This window comes from Chamaea fasciata, unplaced genomic scaffold (genome assembly GCF_029207755.1).
Source record: "Chamaea fasciata isolate MVZ Bird 193981 ecotype frontalis unplaced genomic scaffold, bChaFas1.0.hap1 SCAF_9, whole genome shotgun sequence".
Lineage (NCBI taxonomy): Eukaryota > Metazoa > Chordata > Aves > Passeriformes > Sylviidae > Chamaea > Chamaea fasciata.
The window spans coordinates 35,124,526-35,147,309 of NW_027094094.1; the positions used below are offsets into that span (position 1 = coordinate 35,124,526).

General features: G+C 50.6%; 1 protein-coding gene across 1 annotated transcript in view; it reads right to left on the reverse strand.

Moving 5' to 3' along the window:
• The window catches only part of CDH23 (cadherin related 23), a 184,818-nt gene that overhangs the window by 72,058 nt on the left and 89,976 nt on the right, over positions 1-22,784 (reverse strand). Inside the window, exons 10-13 of the mRNA XM_066191902.1 lie at positions 16,164-16,276; positions 14,013-14,201; positions 5,668-5,817; positions 4,287-4,445 (exon numbers count right to left, since the gene is read on the reverse strand). Coding sequence (XP_066047999.1) covers positions 4,287-4,445; positions 5,668-5,817; positions 14,013-14,201; positions 16,164-16,276 — 611 coding nt within the window. The remainder of the gene's footprint in view (positions 1-4,286; positions 4,446-5,667; positions 5,818-14,012; positions 14,202-16,163; positions 16,277-22,784) is intronic.

Consider the following 22,784-nt stretch of genomic DNA (forward strand, 5'->3'; position numbering starts at 1 on the left):
GGTTATCGGAGCTTTTCAGGAGGACTTTGCTGTGCAGATGTGTAGAGAAAGAGGAGCTTAAGGAGATCTCCCGCCCCTTAATTCCCACCTCCTGCTGGGTCGTCTTAGGCCCCTTCCCCATTCTCCAGGTCTGGCAAATACATCAGCAACTGGGGCACAGCTTTTGGAGGCCCCTGGGAGCTGCTGGCAAAGCAGCAGTGTCCAAAGGTGGGTTTGGAGGGGCACTGTGCTCTCTGCTGTCACACTCCGCAGCCTTGCAGTGAGGCAGGACCCCGAGATGCCACGGGCTCAGTGTGAACACAGGCTCACACCTTCCCTGAGCTTCCCAGCCAAGCACCACCCCAGGGACAGGAGGGGATGATGGGCTAAACTAACCTCTCCTCTCCCTGCTATGCTGGAAGGAGCTCACTGGAAGCTGGGCTGGGTCTGGGTGCCCTCAGAAGCAACACCATGGGCACAGAGCCCCCCAGCCTTTCCTTTCTTCTCCTGTCCCAGCTGAGATGCTAAAGGAGGGCTTGCGAAGCAGTGGCACTACCCCCAGCTGCTGGCAATGAGGAGCCTAGAGCAGGATGGAGAGTGGTAACAGGCTTCTCCTGCCTCTGGACTCAAGAACCTAAGGATTAGCAGGTGTCCCTGCCCACAGCAGTGGAGCTGGAATTAGAAGACCTTTAAGGTCCCTGCCAACCTAAAGTGTTCTATGACTCTGATCATGGCTCCGGCTGGACACAGCCGTTCATCCCCCCAGCATGGTCCTTCTCCAGAGCTTCCTATCCCAGAGCCCCACATCCTCTGCCCCGAGCCAGAGCAGGCACCACACCTCATCACCTCTCCAGGGTCCATCCTTCCAGCCTGCTCCCATTAGGAGCCGGCACCCATCCAAAGCCACTGGCCACCAGGCAGGCAGGACCTGGCAGGGGTGTCAGAGCCCCAGTTAATTCAGGGTGCAGTGTATGTTCTTGCTGCCTCGTTCCTGGAAGGCATGCAGTTATACTGGTTGCCTGCTTGCTCAAGAAGTGTGAAATTCTTTCTCTGACCTTTTCTGTTATGTTATTAAAAGGCTTCATGGCCAGTTGTTTCAGAAAAAAAAATAGTATTTCAATATCTGCTGGTAGCTGGGGCAGAACTGGCCCATCTCTTCAGGATGAGCTCTGCTCACCTCCTGCTTCACAGAAGGTGTTTGCTGCTGTGTGGGACCCCCAAGCTTTTCCAGCCTGCCTTTTCCTGGCACAGCAGAGTCTGGGGCAGGGAAAAAATGAAGTTTGCATTGGGAGAGGCCTCTAACAACTGCAGAGCCCTGGACAGGCTGCTTGTCCTTCAGTTGTCATGGATGTGCAATGAACATGTAACTCCCAACAGCCACAATATATGTGACCTTTGGCTGAAGTAAGGAGCCTTTCACACTAGTCTCTGCAAAACCAGGAATCTCTGGCCTAAGGGGCTTATCACATGTGGAAACAATCATGGAATCATTAAGGCTAGAAATGGCCTCTGAGATCATCGAGTCCAACCATGAACCCAGCACTGCCAAGCTCACCATGCACCCACACTTATGTGGTTTTTGAACATTTCCAAGGATGGTGACTCCACCACTGCCCTGGGCAGCCTGTTCCAATGCCTGACCACCCTTTTTACTGAAGAAACTTTTCCTAATATCCAATGTAAACCTCCCCTGGCACAACTTGAAGCTGTTCCCTCTTGTCCTGTCCCTGTTCCCTGGGAGCAGAGCCTGACCCCCACTGCCTTCCCCCTCCTGTCAGGGAGTTGTGCAGAGCCAGAAGGTCCCCCTGGAGCCTCCTTTCCTCCTGGCTGAGCCCTTTTCCCAGCTCTCTCAGCTTGTCCTCATGCTCCAAGAGCACAGAGGCAGGAGAGAAGGCTGCCTTTGGGCACAATGTGGGCTCCCTGTACAGGGCAGGAGCTGCTTCCCATGGGGCCTGGCCTCTTCAGGTGTTCTTGTGCAAGCAAATGACCACCTCAATCTCAACAATAAATGCCTTTCAGGGACAGAAGTAAACAGATGGATAGATGGACAGGGAGATGGAGGGAATGCTAAGCAGAGAGCAAACAAAATCTTAGAGAGTGGACAAGGTTGCACCCTGCCAGGGAAGCAGCTGAGGTTTGACCAGGAATCCACGGATCTGAGCCCACTCATCCCTGGGCAAAAAGGGAAAGAGGAAGGGAGCAGGCAGCAGCTCTGGGTCCCGGCTGGCTGCCTGCACTCAGGGTTGTTTTACAGTTGATTTATACGTGTAACAGGCAATGTTTCTCTGCTGTCACTGACATTAGGAGCTGAAATGCTGCAGAAACAAATGGCCATTTGTCACTGCAAATGAAGTATACTTGCTCTTTCCCTTTGCCTTTCCCTTTCAGCTGGCCATGCTGAGGGCAGTCTGGAGAAGGTGGCATTGAGGAGAGCCTTTCCCCTCACCTACACACAGCCCACAAGCCACAGCCAAGGTGGGAGATCCAGGAAGCACTCACTGGGAGATGGGCAAACAGCCCAGAGGCTTTTGGGCTGCTAGGAGCAACTTGTCCTCCTTCCCCAGGATGCTGGCCTGGGCAGAAGATCAGCAACCTCCCCTTACCTCAGCTCCCATGGTTTTAGCTGCTCGTCTCCCTGCCAGGAAGGTGCTGCAGGCACTGCTCTGTCCTGCCAGCTCTGCCTGGCCATCTCCAGCAGCAGCTGGCACGAAGCCTCCTGCCACCCTTCAGCAACTACTCACTCAGCCCACGCACCCCCCTGTTCATCCCTGTTCATCCATTTCCTTGACCCCACAGGCCACCTGATTTATCCTTAGCACCCTGAACCCCATTGTCTCTTCAAACGTGCACTTATTTGCACAAATGAGCACAAAAAGAGGGGAGCCAACAAAAGTGCCCTTCCATGAGGATGCAGCCATCAAAGAAGTGGGCATGCCATGTGGCCGGCCAGGCTTTCTCCAAAACTCCATCCCTAGCCCCTGTGTGTGAATATCCAGGAATATTCTCGAGCAAGTGGGAAAGAAGGAAGAAAAGGAGAGGATGAATTTATTAGCAACAAAAGCAGACCTTTTTGTCTGCAGCACGTGGGACAGGTGGGGAAATGTGGTGTGACCAGAGGGCTGCAGCTCAAAGGCAAGCGGCCGCAGCAGGAGGAGCTGGTACTTTATGAGGGTTGTTAAAAGTTTGGGATCAGCTGGGAGGGCAATTTGGATTTCAGTGCTAATTGCATCCATTCTGATTTATCATAGAAGATTCAACTCCTGGCATTTTGTGTTCACTCTGAAATGCTGGCATAGCTGGAAGTTGGGGAAAGAGGAGATGCAGTAACAATCTCATTGTTTAGTGTCTGACAGCCTGACTAGCTAAACATCTGCTTGAAATATTAATAACTGTCAGATGGGAACAGCTTGGGGGCTCTATACAGTTTCACACCATCTGTTTGTAAAGTACACACACTTACACACAGCCACATACACCCAACTCTTTTGTCCGGGCTTTTATCCTCTTGAGTTGGCATTCCTGCATGCATGGGAGACCAGGGGCTGTGTCTTGGGAGAGCAGGGGGACAAGGAGAGGGCAGGAGGGCAGCTGGAGCAAATTCATTGGAGAGTGAGCCAAGCAAACTCATTCATGACTAATGGTAGTAGCAGTAACACACCCAAAGTGTAGCAGGGGCCTTGGTGCTCCCTGCTGTGATATTCCCCATCCCAGAGGAGCTTTGATGCCTCTTCCAATGATATTTCAGCACAGGGTTTTGTTGTGGTTCTTGCTGTGCCTCACACTGGCACTGCTCTCATGAACCAGGAAATGAGTCTTCTCCATGAGGATTCCAACCAACCCACAGAAGAGCCCTATGGAAATGCCCCCTGCTATCACCACCACCTCTGCCTGCCTCTGTTCTGCTGCCAGCCATGCAATACCACGCACTGCTAAACAGAGCCATTCCCCTCCTTTTCTGTCCTTCGCCCTTTTAACAGCGTGACCGACCTCGGTTTGGTTGAGGAAGATGATGCTTCCAAAGAGGGCAGTGGGAAAAGCCACACCAGGGGCACCGTGACCACTGGGATCGGTATCTGCAGATGAAATGCAGCACAGGACTCCCCCTGAACCCCTGGTGTGGCAGGAAACACACCTTCCAGAGAACAGGAAAGGTCAGGACATCTGCTCCAAAAGCCCACGAGAAGTCCACACCCTGCCACCAGCATCTCCCAATGCTCCCTTCCCAGGCTAGTCCTTGGCGAGGGACACCACAGAACCCACACACGTGCCAAGGACTTGGCAAAGGGAGCTGGCATGCTCCTACTCACGTGGACCTTGAGGACGGTGGTGCCCACGGTGGTGTTCTCCAAGAGGCTGACGTTGTAGAGGGCCCTGCTGAACACGGGCCGGTTGTCGTTCTCGTTGATGAGGTTGATTTTCACGCGCGCGAAGCCGACGTGGTCCGGGACGCTCTCATTTGCGAAGAGCTGGGCAGAACAGGAAGGCAAGAGGAGGGTTAGAGGTGCTGGGAAGCCTGGGAGAGTCACCTGTCCTTCCTTAGTGGGGTAAACAAGGCTTTTCTCAGCTCCCTCACCAGCTGAGCCAGCTCAAGGCAAAGCACCGACAGAGCTGGAGCAGGAGGACGGGGAGGGTTTTGGCACCTGATAGGTGCTCTTAAAACAAAGTTTTATGCTCTATAAAGCTTTTATGGCCCTGCTCTGCTTAGGCTCTTGCAGCTGAGCCTCTGGATGTTGGAAAGAGAAAGTGCAGAGCAAATCTCTTACCCACCTCCTTCTTTATTATAATTTCTGATTTTTTGGCTGTTTTGTAGTGCTCCACTGTTTCATAGTGGGGACTATGATAGAACGGTTTGGGTTGGGAGGAGCCTTTAAAGACCACCTAGTCCAACCTCCTGCCACGGGCAGGAATACCTTCCACTAGACCAGCTTTCTCAGAGCCCCATCCAACCCAACCCTGAACTTCCAGCAATGGGACATCCACCTCCCTGGGTATCCTGTTCCAGTATTTCACCAGCCCCATGGAAAAAACCTTCTTTACACCTAATTTAAATCAATCTTGAAAAGCCATCCTCCCTTGTCCTATTGCAACAGGCCCAGCTGAAAAGTTTGTTCTGTCTTTCTCCTAGGCCCTTTCCAAGTACTGGACAAGAGAGAGGAAGATGTTTAATCGTCAGAAAAACTCTTTTTTTGACCCAGAGATGGGGCTCCTGAGAGGTGTCTTAAAAGATTTTATTCCATTTTCAGTCTCATGAGAAGGGTGAGACGGTAGAGATGTTACAATTCACGCCATCACAATCAGAAGCCAAACTATTTCCTAAGTACAATACATTATAAGCATTTTTTGGCCTATCAGCTGCTAACACTTCTAAGCCAATCATCTATTAAAATACCCCACGTGTGCCTCGCTACAATACATCTTTCATAGTTCTATTTCTCAAAAATATCTGGTTCATTTGCAAGGTCATAATTTGAAACTTGTTTCCAGTTCCATTTCTCTCCTCAGCAAAGTCGGTCCTATCCCACGGCATTTCTAAGCCAGCACACTTTATCTCTGAGTTTGCACGAGACTGTGTGAGCCTTCTGCCAGGCTTTGAGAATTCTCCACAAATCCATTTCCCACATTTAATGGTCACCTTAGGTCATGCTGAAAGCTGTGGCTGTCCCACGGAGCCCAGGGGTGCAGGCTTACCGAAAATTCGTAGCGAGGAATGGTCTCGAAGTCCAGCGGCACTGCCACGCGGACACGGATGTCTGCCTTCCCCTGGATAGAGGTTGGCGAGATGATGAAGTGGTTGGAGTTGTTGCCCACGAGGTAAACCTCAAAAATGCTGTTGGGTCCCTGAAAGAACAAGGCTGGCGTGTTATTTACAAAATCCACGTGCATGTGAGAGGAGCAGGAATGCATCCCTGTGATGACCCCGCACAGAACACAGAGGGAAAGTCCCTTTTGCTGGTTGAAGGTTCACACACCACACAGGGATTTCACTGCCTCAGGCTGAGGGCACAGTGTGGGTGCCTCTCCCACGCAGAAGGTTTTTTCCAGTATGGCAGCTCAAACTGGGAACTGGAAAAACTCCTCCTCTCCCAAGACCTGGCCAGCAAAGCTGCAAGGCCGCCAACACACTGATGCTTTCGGAGCCTTGCCCAGCAGAGCACATGAAAAAGCAAGCTCAGAAGCTGCCAGAGATGAATTTCCAATTTTCCCTGAATGACCTCTCTCCTATCAGAAAAAGTGGCCAATTAAATGCACGAAGGGGCACTAATAGCAAAAGCTGCCTAAGTGTGACTGCTGAGAGCTGGTGACATGAGCAGAGTCTCTGCCTTGCCCTCCTCCTTGCACACCTCCATGCAATCCACAGAGCTCAGGGCACACTGAGCATCTCCCAGTGGAGCCCCACAGCAGGAGCAAGCCCCGATGACACCCACAGAACCACACAAGGGCACCCAGTGCCTCACAGGCCCAGCAGTGCTCTGCTGGTGGACAGTGGGAGCATCTCAGGGTAGACTGGCACTTTCCACGAGCTGTTTTAGCGCCAAACGAGAAAGTGAGGGATGCTCCCGACATTCCAGGAACACCCCTAGGAGGGAGGAAGCAGAGAATTTGGAGAATGGCAGAAGGAAGCATTCCTTCCCAAGCTATTTTGTTCCCTATCCTCAGCATGTCGATTTACAAATGACCATTTCCTGCCAGTGACAAAAAGCTTCTTCATGGAGGAATTCCTGCCCATCTCCGCTGACGAGCCCTCAGGATCTATTCCAGGGCCTGCACCCTCCCTGCAGTACATGAGAGCACCTTTTGTGGCAGTGAGATGCGAGGGACTTTCTTGGAAGCCAGAGAAAAATGAGTTTGTTGGGGGCATGAGATAAAAGTTGAAACATCAAAAGAAATCCAAGTATTTGCAGGAAGAGAGCCAGGTGGATTAATTCCCCTCTAGCTGGGGAAGGAGATTAGCTCCAGATACCCACTATCCCTAATTAGCAGCCCCTCGAGTGCCTCAGTCTCCCCATGTGAGGTCTGGAGAAGGGGGATACAGCTGCCTCTGGGGAGGGCTGCTGCGAGTTGCCATTTATATATTTATTCAGCTATTTATTTTTTTGCCTCGGCCCCCATGCTGCTTTCCTTGCTCCTGGTTCCTGGAGCTTGCGGACCCCTGCAGATGCCTGAAAGCAAATCTGAATATTCAAATTGTTATCAGCTGCCCAGCAGAAGGGCCTGGCTAAGCCTGGCTCACAGCAAGGACCCCCCACTCCAGAGGAAGCCACGGGGAGCTGCTTACAACCCCCTCACCCCATCCTGCCTGCTCCTGCCACCCAGAGCACACAGCGGGTTTGAAACGTCGTTGGGAAGAGGAAAAACAAGCGCTACATCCCTGGGCTCTCAAAGGTCCTGGTGTGCAGCGATCACAGTCAAGCACCATCATCTCCTTGCAGCCAAGGATGAGGATGTTATCAGTGACCTGCTTTACGTGCTCATTCCCCTCTCCATCCCCTGACCTCCCAGCTCCTGCATGGCTCGAGTTCTTCCCCAGCACTGCAAACAAACCGAGTCCTTTGCCTTCCTTTAGAGCCGCAAATTAGGGAGCAGCCTGCCAAAGCTCAGCAACCCTACAATAATAAACCTGTCTCCTTCTGAAACAAATTGACCCATAAAAAACAGGTTTTGGAGGGAAGTTTGCTATCGCCCAACCCCGGGATGCAGCCACATGTTTTCCAGCTCCTCTCATCCCATGCCAGCACTTGGAACTTGCCCTCGTTGTGGCTCAAGGCTGCTGCCCACTGCCTCCTTCCTGGCAATCAAATCTCTCAGCCTCTGCCACAACCAATGGAAATTTTGTGTTGATTCAGCTAAAAGACAATTGGAGCTGCAGTTGGGCACAATCACGGCTTTGTTCTCCGCGTGCGTGTTCCTCGGAGTGTGTAATCGGAGCTGCACCGTGGCCCTGCTGCCACATCAGCCTCATACCCATCCCCTGCTTCCAAAAAAGCCACCACTGGCTGATCATGCAGCATTTTGGGACAATCCGTGACAGGCCTGGTTGCCAGCCCGATAGCCCTCTGAAATTCCAGGTGGAGAACCCTGGGCACAGGTAGGACCTGTTGTGTTTTATCTTTTTATCTAAAATTCTCACTGACCAGGGTTCCAACATGAACCATGGCAGGCAAGGGCAGAAGCTCAGGTGTGAGGGTGTGAGATGCCAGCAGGTGGGTACAGCTGTCACCCCAGAGCTCTGAAGCTTCAGGTGGGACCCACTCGTGCACCTGCTGTGGATCAGGGACAAAAATCTGCTCTCCCAACTTGCAATCCACACTCAGTTGGCAGAGTTCACCAAGAGTCAGGAAACCTCTTCTCCCATCAGGAGGATAGGGCAGCCACATCAGCTGTTTCAGCTGGGACTGAGGACGGATCATTATTTTTATTGCTGCTTTTTCACCCACTATCACCTGCTGGCTTCATCCATCACTAATGCTCCCACCCAGCCCCTCCTCATGGCAGCACACCTGGAAGTGCTTCAGGAATTATTCCACCTTCCAGCAGTCACAGCAAATATTCAGCATCACTCACTAATGGCTACACAAGAAAACAAAATAAAAATGAAATAATCCAAATCCCTAGACAAGCAGACAACCCTTTCTTGACCACACCATTCCCTGAGGTCCATGGGTAGGTTGATCTCCTGCGATCATTTTCAGCACAAAGTGAACTAGACTTGGGAAAAGCAGCCTGGGAATCCTGGGTTTTGTCCTTTCCATGCTGCCTCAGTACAGATCTGCCTTTGGGTTCCCCAGTGCAATTTGCTTTTCCAAAATGGAGAGCCCTGCCTTCCTGAAGCACAAAATCCAGTGGAATTCCAGCTTTCCTCCCAGCCACTTTCTAGGCACTTTCTGGGCTATTACCTACAACAAGCTATAGAGGATTCAATATTCCCCATTCTGGGAAGTCTACAAAGAAAGGAAAGAGCCGAGAGTTCGGGAGTGGAGGTGAAGGAAGGGGAAGGAAGTTGGGTTCTTTTTCAAAGCAATTAGTGCCTTTTTGTAGGGCTTGGATAACTGAGGCCTGGCTCCACTGAGTCAGACACAAATGGTACTTAATCCCCCCTCTGAAAACACAAGGCATGCAGGGGGCGATTCCCTGCACCCATTTCAAAGCATTTAACTCAGAACAGCCTCTCTGCCTCTCTCCCACTGCCCAGCCAGCTTGGGATCCCAGCAACCCTGTCCCACCTGGTGTCGGTGCCAATAACCCTTTCGAGGCCTCACTGGGCCCTGGCCCTTGTCCCCTGCACCCCCAAGGAACTCTCTGGGCTGGTGGGCAGTGCAGGATGCCTGGGGCAAAATGCTCCCCAGCCCTTCTGGATCCTCCTCCCCATGCTAGCAGCCCTGTTCTCCCATCTTTTTGTCCATCCTAAGTGTCAGTCCTTGCCTGCTCCCTCCCTCCTGGAGGAGTTTTCTCCTTCCCTGCTCTCCCCAGGTTATCTGCTGAATTCCACACACGCCTGCACAGACGGGATCAATCCGAGGCTGCCTCGCCTTCAGCTTATCTCTGCTCCAAATGATTGATTTTCCCTCTTTAAGGGTAATTTGCTGGTGAATTCCATGTATTGCAAAAACCCCTGTGAAATCTAATTCAGCTCGACTGGCAGCTGGCACTTTTGGGAGAGAATACTCATGTGCCGTCAATTCCCCTTTACAGTTTCTTGCCATGTAGATCATATTTATAGTGCTTGTGCCTGTCATATGCATATATATGCTCTGGATGAATCATATATTGCCACCTGCACACGCATGGGCACACAGGATATCCTGGTGGAGCTTCTGTGCAACAAAGAGAGCATATTCCCATGGCCCAGATTTTCCCTTATTTTAAATTCCCCATTTTACCTTCCTCGATATGCTTATTTTAGAGAATTGTTTCAAAATGATTTTAAAATGTCAGGCTGCAATAGTGGTGCTTCAGACAGCTTCTGCCCTTTTCTTCCTCTTCACTCAACCGCATCGAGGAAAATTAGGTGGAAGCCACGATGGGAGAGCTGGTTTCCCTGGCATGCGCTGGCAGAGCAGGCTGCTGCTTCCCTGAACAGGCATCCATGGATCTCAGAGCCAGAGGAAATGGGGGATGCCCCCAAAGGATGCCCTGCTCCTTTTCCCAGATGGCCAAGCCCTTGCCAGGTACAGAACACCAGCATATCCAAAAAGGACATCCATGTCCCCCAAATCAGCCAGCCCAGCAGCAGATGAGCCTTCTGAATTAACACCAACCTGTCCCAGAGCTCAGGGCTCTTGTTCTCAACCTGGAAACAAACCTTGCTGTAAAAGCACCTAAGTCAATGCTTTAATCTTCTGCCTCTCACACAGGATTTATTCCCCCCTGCTGAACCACCAGAATGTGAATGAGAGAAGAACCCAACCACAGCCTGGGGGTGTCCAGTTGAGTATAGGCTCAGTCTAAAGACTCGGAAGCCTCAACGGATTTTCATAAACAGTTCTTGAATGGCTTGGGAAAGCTGTTCAGGGGTCTGCTCTCTATCTGGCAGGGAGGGAAACTCAGCTACACAGCCATTAATGTGGTTTTCTTGGCTCACAGAGCCCTGGAATTGTTTGGGTTGGAAGGGATCGTAAAGCTCAGCTCATTCCAACCCCATGCCCTGGGCAGGGACACCTTCCACAGGGCAGGTTGCTCAAGAAAGCCAGATAGAAAACCCTGTGCAAACCCTGTACTCATTTCTCTTTCAGTGAGAAAGAGAAAACCACAAAGGTTTTCTGAACAGAAAGGAAAAGAAAGAAGGGAAAACCAGCACACCTGGTTGAACACCTCTTGGCTGCACCCCAAAATCCACGTGTAGGGCCACCTCAGCTCAACTCCCTCTTGAGGAGCTCCCCATCCCACCTTGCAGCCCCAGCCAGCTCCTCCATGGCCACGTCTGGGGAGCGAAAGCTGGGAGTTTGCAGGGGCTGGACTCTGAGGAAGGGCTTCGCCTTGGAGACACTTCCTTGGGAACCTCGTCTGAGAGGTTAATGCCAGCCGAGCCACAGAAAGGCACTTACAGCACAGAGGGAAATCCAAGCATAGGCTTTCAAGTGTGGTCTTGTGTGCCTCCAAAATGCATTTCTAAGTGCTTTGCTGAATCGTTTAATCTGACTCCTTACAAAAGCCATCATTTCAGTTTGTGCAAAACACACCAGAAGAAAGAAAGAAAGGCCAAGAAGCCCATGGTTAAAAAAAGGCTGTGTGGGCCTGGTTTTGAAAAGCCTTGTTTAACAGCCTTGGCAGCCCACACGGTGGGTGCTAAAGGCCAGACCCATGTGACAGCCCTTTCCCCAGCTCTACAAAGGCGCAATGACAGGAAAGCTCCCCAAAACCACCCAGACCCTCAGGACCCTTGCTTGAGGCAAGTCCAGGTGTGGGCTGCTCCCTCGCAGCAGGACCTCAAGCTGGAGGGCCAAAGGAGCAGTGCCTGGATTTTCCAGAGGGGCCAGAACCAGGCTGGGTGGCCTGGTTCAGAAAATAAACCAATCTGCCAAGGGACACTCCCAGGACTTTGTGAGATAAGTTGGAAGGCAGGAGACAAACTTGAGCAACGTGATCTTCCCAGAGACTCCGGTTTTGATTTCCCGTGTCTCAACCCATCTGCTCTCATTTATTTCTCTCTCTGCTTTCCCTGGAGACGTGTATAATTCTCTTCTTGTTTCCCTCTGCCCCTTACACAAATGAGTCGTGTCATCTCCAGCAGGAAGTCAGTGCTGCCAGAACGGCTTCTGTCAGCCACGTCCTCAGTCACATCCCTGCCTGAAGACCTCGATCCTTGCCAACCCATCCCTGCATCCCTGCATCCACGGAGAGACGAGGGAGCCCGCTGCCACCTCAGCTACCTCCAATCCAGATGGTTTGTAAAACCCTCACAGCCCTCACGGGGTACTTGAGCATCCAAAACATCGCTGTCAGGCAACTATCTAACCTTTCCGTAGTTTTTTTCACTGAAAGTTGGTGGGTCTTCAGAGTTCTACAAATACTTCTCTGGGAAGAAGTGCTGGCTGCAGGTGCAGTCCTACTTCTATCTCATACACATCTTTTTCACCAGCTGGGCATCTTCTCCCTTTTTTTTTCCCCCCCTAAAGTGCTACCTTGACAGTTAACCCAGTTGCAAGCACCCATGAGAGGAAATAAGGAAGATCCATCACAGGATAATGCAGGGGAAAAAAAGGTAACCAATTGCTTATAACTTTCCTTCCTCCAGATATTCCAAGAACCAGCTCTCCTCTGCTTCTTATCAGTGAAAATAATGCCATGGTCAAAGCAACCTGTGCTAATATGATGGTCTCTGAAGACATGTACAGTAAAACTCCTTCAGACCCCCTTAGCACAAGAGATCCTCTTTCAGCAGTTTTAAAAATCTCAGCCAGTTCTTTTGGGGAAATCTCAGGAAGTTAAATAAATACATCAAAAGAGCAGCGTCTATTTTTTGCTGGTGCGATGGGGAAGGCAAGGCAGTTTTTTATTCTCCCATTTTAAAATTAGCAAGGCTGAAAAGTGAATTCTTGAATGGGAGTCACTCCATTAAAATGAGCTTTTAACCAGAAATAATGACAAATCCTTCATCCTGGTGGCACAAACAGAAGTGTTACAATGCCCTTCAAGAATGGATCTGCTGACATCTCTCAGCAAGCACGACAGCAGCTCTATTCAGAAACTATCCTAAGCATCTGTCATATCCATATCTTTATTAGCAATTGACATTTTCAAGAAAAAACAGTCTCTTTATCTGCTTAATAGCTCATCTGCACCTCTTCAGGCTGAACTCATAACTCCTGGACAGTGACATCATGTCACCAGTAGGTTATTAGTTCTGTCTCATAATCACTTCAGATGGAAAAAAATGGGGTTTCTGGGTGGCTTGATGAGATGGGGTGAACTCCACCCAGGGCTGGGGAATAGCAAATCCATCTTCCCAGCCCAGAAAAGGCAACTTAAAAGATGCACATTTTATTAACTGACCCACCAGGATTTTGGGAGTTCGGCGGGATGTTTTGTTTCCCATCACCTGAAGCATCAGGAAAACATCCTGATGATGTTTTGCCGTGATGCTGGATGGAGCTCTGAGCCATCTGGTCTAGTGGAAGCTGTCCCTGCCTGTGGCAGGGGGGTTGGAACGAGATGATCTTTCATGTCCCTTCAAACCCAACCCATTCTACGATGCCGTTTATTCTGAAAAACCCTCTCCCCTCCTCTCCTGCTCAGCCTGAAGAAGGATGGGAACAGCAGGAGCCTGCAGGCAGAGCCTTTCCAAGAGATTTTGGACAGCTCACCATGAGGTGTCAGCACTAGTTTGGAGCAGACACCCGGCAGTGTGGCGGGGCTGGGGGGGACCAGCACACAGGAGCAGCCAGACGTGAACTGCACAAGTCAAATAATCAGAGTAATTGAAGGCTGGGAGCCCAAGGCTGGAAAACAGGCTGCAATCCCAAACAGGGCACGGATCGGCGCGTGACAAATAGGAGCTCCATCGACACGTGGGAGGAACAAGCCTCCACTGCGCATGGCTTGTTTGCAGTGATGAACTGGCATCCCAGTCCTCCCCACCCTGAGGGGCATCTCCTGCCTTCTCCCTGACAGCAGCAGCACCCATCCCTCCCAGGACAGAGGGCTTGGGGTTCCCATCTTCCCTGTCCCAAGCACATCCCTGTACCTGGCAGGTCCCCCCTGGAGCCCAGAGGGAAAACTCCTCCTTTGCTAAACCAGACTGGCAAAGCACAGCCTGACAAGAGCCCTCAGAAGCAGGCGGGAATCAGCCTCCCAGGCAATCCTATTTTCTGGCTCTCAGGGGCCATGGAATCCTGGCTGCTTTAGTGCCTGCACACTGGGGAGGGAAACTGGACTTGAGGGGCACAGCAAGGAGAGCACTGGCAGCAGTGAGAGCTGAAAAAGGGGATGTTGGGACAGAAGAGTGCGCTTCATCACAGGTACCGCAGTGACACCTCCCCTGCCCACCCCGAAACCAAACCAGTGCTACCCCGCAAAGGAGGGAGAGGATACCTCACCTCATCCTTGTCCTGCACCTGGATGAAGAGGGGAAGGGCAAAGCCCACCTGGGCCAGCTCTGGGATGGCCACGCTGTACTCGGAGCTGTTGAACTCGGGCGCGTTGTCGTTGATGTCAATGACCAGGATGTTGAAGGTGGTGGTGACGCTGGCGTTGGAGGGAGTGCGGTCATCGTTCAGCTCTGTCCCCTGCACAGAGAGAAAACAGGGGAGCCCTTGTTCTCCAGAAAGAATGCATATAAAGAAAGTGTGCATGGCGTGGTGAGAGACTCTCGCAGCTTTCTCTTCCTCCGCTTTGCCACAGAAGAATGCCTAATAGGCTCTGCCATTGTTCCATTAACACTAACACACAGAGATGTTGGCCCAACTCTCCCATCACTCACGCTTTGCTCCTACAACACTCTCAGAAACCTTCCCAGGGTTTAACATTTCCCTTAGGATGGCTGTGGCCAAGTTCTTCCTTTCCTCTGTCGTGCAACAGGTTGGCAGGGTATGGAGTCACACAGGAACAAGCAGGAGATTTTCCTGCCACAAGCGTTTGAACAAAAAATAAAAAAAATGTCCCTTGTGAAACACAGGGGACAGTCCACAAAAAAAGGGAAGGTTCAACGGGGCAAAGAGCACTCCTGCTCTCTCCTCTGCCATCCCTGATGTGGGACTGGGAGCTGACAGTGAACCACACAGTATGCTGAAAAACACAGGGATGGAAAACTAGGGCACCAGAGGAAAAGAAGACTTAGACCTTAAAATAGGTTTGGGCAACACGTGTCTAAATACAGAGCTGAGTCATGAGTCCACATCACACCTCTGTGTCAAGGACTTTAATTCTGCCTTCCCAAGAGGAGAGAGAGCAGATTTTAATGCCAGAGAAGCAAGACTCATGAAACAGCCTTTTCAAGCTGAGTCCCTCCTCTTGTCCTTTGGATAATCTTGCCTTGCTGTGGGCATGGAAAAGCAATGCTATCACGACCCACACGGCTCATTGCTATTCACTGCTTCTGCACACAACAGCAGAACAGGCTGATCCCAGCGAGGAGCAATCCAGCTGTATTTTCACTGTGTGCTCCAGGATGAGAGCAGCAGAGAACATTTTGGGTCCTGGGGACGCGGGACGCGGAGAGCTGGCATTTGTGGGAGGATGCGAAGTTTGTGGGGACAGGACATGGAAATCGATCAGATCAACAGAATATGGCTGGAACTCCATTGTCATGCAGGGAGGAAAGCGGGCAAGTTTTCAGGCTCACAAACCTTTCCAAGATTAAACAGATATTTTTGTCCCTATTAAAACCAGACAATCCTCCCTCCCTTGAGTTTTGAAACCGTAAAAGCCTGAATGAAAAGATACCAGGGATGAGTGAGGATCTCTTCCTCACACACAAAGCCCCATGGTATGAACTGTGTGTTTGGGACCTAGAGGGGTGATTCCTTGTCCCTCTGCCTCCCTCCAAGGAAGTATCCCACTTGCCAAAACAAGAGGGCGATGTGCTGGCTGCCTCCCTCCCAATCAATGACCCTTCCTACGCTGCTGATTTTTCCCCACCCTGGCCCAGCAGAATCTATACTTCTAAATGTGTTTCCAACCAGCTGCCCAGCTTGGTATTGATTTTAATTACAGGGCTGTGAGCAGAGCCACGGAGCCACTCTCAGGTGGGGCTGGTGGGGCTGGAAAGCCACGCTCCAGTGCCTTTTCTTGACAAGGCAACTTCCAGCATCACTCCCTCCCCATGGCGGGTAGGCACGGATGATGCCCTGCTACACCACTGCCTGCTGACAAGACAAAATATCATGTTTATCCAGGGGTTCAGTGGGAAGGAAGAGAGAAAACAGGCAAAAGTAGGCACAATCTAGGTGCTTGAGTATGTGTCTGGTGCTATATGCAACCCTGGGGTATCTGCACACTGCCAGCAGACACAGCCACAGGCAGGACAGCAAAAATGCCCCCATGCAGCCATACTGAGTGAATCATGTTTTGGGCCACCAGAGAAGAAGGCTGTTTTTAACATCTCACTTGGTCAGCACATTGTAGTTCTGGACGCCCACAAGAACAACACATCCCAGGTTTGCAGCACTGCCTGGAAGAGGGTGTTCCCAGGCAAGATGTCCTGCCCATCCTGCTCTGTCAATGTCCTTCCTGGCTGGAGCAGGTCTCACCTTCACTGTAAGGATGAATCCAGCACTGTAGAAGGGATTTTCCCGGTCCAGGGGCCCGTTCAGGGTTAAGGCTCCACTGATGTAGTCCAGTGCAAAGATGCTGTTGGTGTTACCTGAGAAAAGTAAGAGGAACGTGAGCATAAGCAGCTGGCATAGCTGATCCCGAAAAGTGCTGGAAGCAACAGGGAGGGAAGCAAGAGGACACAAGCTCCAAGCAGTGGGTTCTAGGAACCTGGCACGCCATTCCAATGTGCTTTAAAATGCCATGGCTGTAACACTCCTCTCCTCCTCTCACCTGTGCCGGCTTAGGGTTTAAAATGGGGCTCTCCTTCCATAGCCAAAAGTCGCCAATGCTGGAGGCAGCTGAAGAATTTCAAAGGGCTTTTGTTATTAAAATTTGCAGCAGCAAAGCTGAAAGCAGGACCAAATCCAGCTGCTCCCCTCTGAGTGACCACCTGCACTTGCAGGGTACCGTGTTCCTGAGGTGGGCATGCCCTCTCTCCTAAAATACAGGAGTTTAGGGCCATCAGTCCAGGATAATCAGAGGGAGGCACAGATGGCCCAAGCTCACGAAGAATTCTCCACATAACAGGTGGTGGTTTAGCTGTGGGACCTCTTGCCAGAGGGTGCTGAGGGGGATACAAGTCCACATGTATTCAAGGAGAGGCTGTAGAGCTTAAAGAAAGAAAATAATCTATCAGGTAACAGAGAAGCCTCACACAGCTGAGGAATTTCTTAGCTGGATGTATTTGAAGCCAGTGAAAGTATCAGCAAGATAGTGTAGGCACTTGCCCTGCCTTTATGCTCTTGCCATGTGTGCTGACCCTGTGCAGCTGCCTGGTTTTCCTCGAATGGAGCCAAATTTGGCCCCTGTGCCCGTCCTTACATGCAAGCAAGCAGCCAGGACGCCACGGAGTGCTGGGCTGCCTCCAGAGACCATCCCATCCCATCCCATCCCATCCCATCCCATCCCATCCCATCCCATCCCATCCCATCCCATCCCATCCCATCCCATCCCATCCCATCCCATCCCATCCCATCCCATCCCATCCCCAGCTTGAATCCTCCTCTGGAATTAGACACCCAGAGAGGATTAAGACAAGATGCTCGGGTGTCATGGCCAGCAGACACTAAAATGACAATGTCCTGCTTGGGAATGCGCTTGTGACAGCCCCAGGTGCTCTCCCTGTGAGCCAGACAAAAGCCAGCAGTTGGTCTGTGGAGCCTGGGACACCTGACACCAGCCTGACATAAAAGCAGAGCAGGTTGCTGAATTAGTGATGAGCAAGGAGGTTATATCCAGGCACATGGTCACCCACACAGCTCCCCTCAGCATCTGAAGGCATGCAGAAACCCCTGAACCAGACACAGGCAGGAGGCAGGAAACCCTGCAGGTACGTTCCAGTCATCCCAGTCAAAAGGAAGTAAAAAATAAATCCTGTCTTCTCAATACGCCTCAGCATGAACGAAACACACACAGCATTTGTCATTTCCCTTGAAGGAAGCTGCAAGACAGATCTGCTGCCACAGAAAGTTGTTTCCCGTCACTGAGCATCCACCTTGTTCCCTTCCAACCTCTCTTTGATCACAGCTGCACCTTTCTTGGGATGGTCAAAGCCTCTGGGTCCGGCCACCCCCCCACCTGGCCTCTCCTCTCTCTCCCAGAGCCCTAAGTGCCTCAACACCTTTCTCCCCATTACTGAACCATTCTGTCTTCCTCCTGGACCGAATTCCTCCCATTCCTGTCCTTTGCTTCTCTCTTCTCTCCACCTGAAATGCCCCACTGACAGCTCGCCAGCTTAATGAGCTGATGCCAGGCCACTTAAAATGTTAGCAACGGCCTTGAGAGTTTTTTTCCCCTAATCTGTTGCTGCTGTACATGAAGATCTCCGGTCTCCTCCCTCGGACAATTCCCCTCTTTCCATCCTGGCTTCCTAATTTCGTGCTGTAATTTATGGCTGACTCCTCAGGAAGCTTCTTCCTATCCCAGCTTTGAAGGACACTCCACGAGATGGATTGGACTGTGCTGCCAGGCATTTCAATGCTCCAGGACACCAGGTTGCCATGGTAAAGTTTATGCCTTGGGGTCACCTCCCCCTAATATGAAGTGCAATAAAATGTGTGAACAATGGAATTTAGTGGAATTAGGTCAATAGGGCAGGAATTTGACTAAACACAGTGCTGTGTTCCATGTCCTAAAGATGGTTATGCATTTCGTATTTGACCACAGTTGCTTTTTTGAAGGATGGGCAACTAAATTGGGGACGCAAAGGCCTCCCAGGCTGCACATCAGAGACTTCTCTCTATCTCAGCCTCCCCAACAACCATCAGATACTCATCCTATGCCCACTGGGGCTTCCTTTCTATCAGCAGAGAATCCCTGCCTTTGGAAATTTGCAAATTTAGGGAAAGAGGTGTCTCCAATACATCTCCAACCACCACTTTCTCACTGCTCTGACCAGTGATCCCTGTTGAAGCACTCACACTGCTGAACAATCCCCATTTCCCGAGACATTTCCCTTGCCAAAATCTCTCTGATCGCCTTCACCTGCCTTCACTTTCCTGAGAACAAGGGAAAAAATATAAGGTGGGAGGATATTAGCCAATTTTGTCTTTCCTTTCTCTGGAGAGACCAGAGGTACATGCAGGGATGTGGCAGAAATTCAAGGACGGGAAAGGAAATGCTGAGCAGCAAAATGGGGGGCAGAAAGAAGGAAAACAAGGCAGAAAATGTTTTAAATATCAGAAAGACAGAGGGAAAGGGGAGAATGATAACAAGAAAAAAAAAAAAGAAAAAAAAAGAGAACTTCGGGACAGCAGTATGAATCCACTTCTGGCAGACTTGTTGCTCCCACCTGGCAAGGAGCAGGCTTGCTCAGGACCTACAAACCCAGCTTTTTGTTATGACAGAGGCCCAGAAGAAGAAGTTTCCCATCCATCTGTCTGTGTGCAGGAACAGGGACAGCAGCAGCTCCTGCACACACTGCAGCCAGACAGGGGCCTGGGAAGGCAGGCACTGATGGGATGCTGGGTTGGGAGCACTGGGATGGATCACAGGAGCCCATTCAGAGTGTTTTTCCAAGTTCATTGAGGAACGGATGGTGGCATAGGCATAATTTTAGAGAAACACCGCTATAACAAGGGGTTTTATAGATGAGAGCCATAATGTTTAATTGCCCTCAGCCAAGCTCTCAGTTTAAAAAGGCCGTTAAAAGTACTGGCTCAAACCCAGGGAAAGGGAGGGGGAGATAAACAAAAAAAAAAAAGGGGGAAAAACCCCACATCAACATCTCCCCCTTCCTCCCTATCCCTTTAGCCTTCAGCACCGCTCAAATCCCTTGGTGGGAGAGATGCAACTACTGCCCTGCCCTGTTGGTCAGGGCAAGCCGTTTTCCCAGGACAGGATGATTTTCCCACCCCTCTCTACAGGAAGGGCTGCTCACATTGGGAAGCTGCTGCTGAGCTTGGAGCGGGTGACTTTCATGAGATGTGAAAGGGGAGCCCATCACACACCTTGCTCCGGATAATTTATTAATCAAAATGTGCTCCGTCAGGGCTCCTCGGCACCGAAATAGATGCTGTTGGATGTGGTTCATGGAGTCAGCAACAGACACAGTTATTAGTGTATAAATAGTCCATCAGCTGCCGTGAGCACCTCACTGCTCTTCACCTTGAGTTTCTGCCCCCGGGCCTCAGGCAGGGAAGCACTGCCGGGGCAGGGACCTTGCCCCATGCTTGAATTCAAAGGCAACAAGTCATTTCCAAAGGAAAACTGGTTATTACAGTTTCAGCTTTCCGGGAATTCGAGGTGCTGTATAGGAACAGCGCTCCTTTCTCCTGCTCAGGACTTTGGTTTGCTGCTCTCTGCGATAACTGACCTGAGCCCAAAGCTGTGTGCCAGTGCTCCTTCTCACACGCCTGCTCTGCAAACAGGCCTTTTTAGTATCTTTCCCTAAGGATTTGTCCATTCTAGCACAACTGGCAGAACTCCTGATCTTGCAGAGACACAGAAGGAGCTCACATCAAACGCTTGCACAGCTCCCTTTTTTAGAATGGAATGTACAGTACAAGGAAATAAAAGGAGATATTTATCACCCAAGATGCAATCCCCCTCCCAAATTTCCTGGGAGCCATGGCCAAGTACCAGAGAGGTGAACAGAACCTGCAGAATTTCTGCTCTGAGTATAATTCTTCACACAAAAGGATTCTGAGTCTTGGACCACAACTGTCATTCCCCCACATCATCTAAAACGGGCTTTTTGACATAAACCTCACATCTTTGGGCTCCACAGCCTTCTGAAATTCCTCCGTTAAAAACCATCTTAGAACCAGCTGTTTTTGCTAGCCACAACGTGGACAGAGAGGTGGTCCAGGTTCATTGTTCCCCACTGGTTGTCAACATCGAAACCCAGACTGGTTTGGGTTGGAAAGGACCTTGGAGACCATCTCATTCCAAGGCCCTGCCATGGGCAGGGCCACCTTCCACTAGACCAGGTTGCTCAGCCTTGAATACACATTAAATCCCAAGAAGTTAAACAGGAAGTCCCAGAAAATAAACAGAAAAGATGCTTTTGTTTCCTATTTACACATAAAAGGGAATGTATAGCTTTAATTACCGAGGGCCATTTGCTGGGAGACCACCTGCCATGCAAACCAATTATCCCAAATCATATCTCTTCCCAATGATTCCTGGATTGCTAGGGAGCCAAAGCCAGATGCCAATGTGACGACAAAAAACAGCGTGGAGGAAGGTGGGGAGCAAGCGAGCCAAGGAAAGAGGGGCCGTGACTGCAGCCACCACCTTTGCTTTGTGCTGTCTCATCCCCTTGCATTGGCAGGGTGGGGAAGAAGCAGCTTTTGATGGATAACTCGGTGCAAGGCACTTTTCCACCCATCAGCGTGTCCTCCTACACAAATGTTCTGCTGTGATGGCTGCCCTTAAATCACGCGGGAAGGCCCTCCCAGCAGCTGGAATTTATGAGGGCTTCAACACCCCGGCAGTTCACCGAGCGAGTCAAATGTGGGAAAAAGCTGGAACTATGTAGGGAATAGTAAAATGAGCAGCTCCCCACCTCCAAGGTTCCCCCCAATGTCTGGTTTAAGCGTTTTAGGGAAGTGGTTTGCTCTGTTCTGCCTTCTTTATTAAATCAGGTCAAGCTATGGAGGGGGGTGTCGGCAGCTGAGGGCTTGGAGACCTCTTTGGCCACTTGACCTTTCCTCAAGGATTCACTTTCATAAGGAAGGCAGTGGGGCACTCCGGCTCTGTTAAGAGCATGGGAAACACGTTCTGAGAGCTACTGCACTGATATTTTACTAATATATATATATATAATATAGAAAAGAAAATGATATATATGACATTTTATTCCTTAGCAGGAAATCCAGAAGATGAAGAGCAATTCTTTTCAGCTTCCCTCACACTTTTGTAACTCACACTTCTATTGCATTGTGCAAATAATGATTTTTAATTCACGTTTCCCTCGGGATGCACCAGCTTAAGGAAGAGAGGCTTTGCTAGAAACTGCATCAGTCTCATAAAACAATCCACTTGGGGGGCGGGGGGTGGAAAGAACCTCACCTAAGGGTTCATGAATAGCCCTAAGGACCATCTCTGACTGAAAGCTCACTGCCCTCTCTCCTGAAGGACTTTCCAAGCCCCAGGAAGGACATATAGATTGCCCTTGTACAATCTCCCAGTGCCCATCCATCACCGCACCTGAAACGTGTCAGGCGGGCAGAGACTGACGTGTGGGACCCTTTCCCCTGGGTTAACCCTTCAGTGCCTGCCCAAGCAGCACAGGTCACCTTCACATCCTCCTGCCAGAAGACTCCAAGTCTCCTGACTATCCTGGAGATAACTGAAGTCCAAAGTTTACTGCTAGCAAGCAACATGTGAGCCAATAAGTTTTCCTAAGAAGAGCTTGCGGGCCAAAGTATCCTCCTGCCTATTAATTAAATTGCTGTTTAACTCACGCTAAAAATCTTTCCCTTAAAGAGCCGGAGGATTCCCCGTGCCCCAGGCGATGTGCAGAGGCAGCAAATGTGAAAACACACTGCCGTCTGCAGGGCTGATCCCGCCCAAAACGCCACGGCCCTCCCGAATTCCGCTGCAAAAATCAATCTCTGTTAGCCCGGAGAGTTCCCCTAAATGAAAAGCCTTATCTGGAACAGGTCGTGTTATACAACAAGTCGCTCGCTTTGCCTGGGAAATGAAAGATGATGAGGCAGAGTCCCCGGCACAGAGGCTATCTCCATAAATCTGCCAAAAAGGAGCTGTGGATTACTTTGCTGGATTAATTATCTGTCCTTCAAACAGAGTCCTGACCTCAGCGGCTGAGCATCTCCAACCTGTCACTGCAGCTGGGGAGGGAGGGCTTTCACAGGGCTCTAGCCACAGGAAAAGCAGCTGGAACACCCTTTGGAGCAATGGGAGCCCTGGCACTGACCAGCCTGTTGGCACAAAGGGCTTGAATTGTGAGGTCTCAATTTGGATTTCTTTTCCAATTGGGCAGTGAGCTGGCTCCTTGTGAAAATGTGAAGCGAAAAAGTACATTTTCCTGGAGTTAAAACACTCTGCTGGGAAGGAAGGGGCTGAAACAACCGCATGGCTTTTCCCTATTA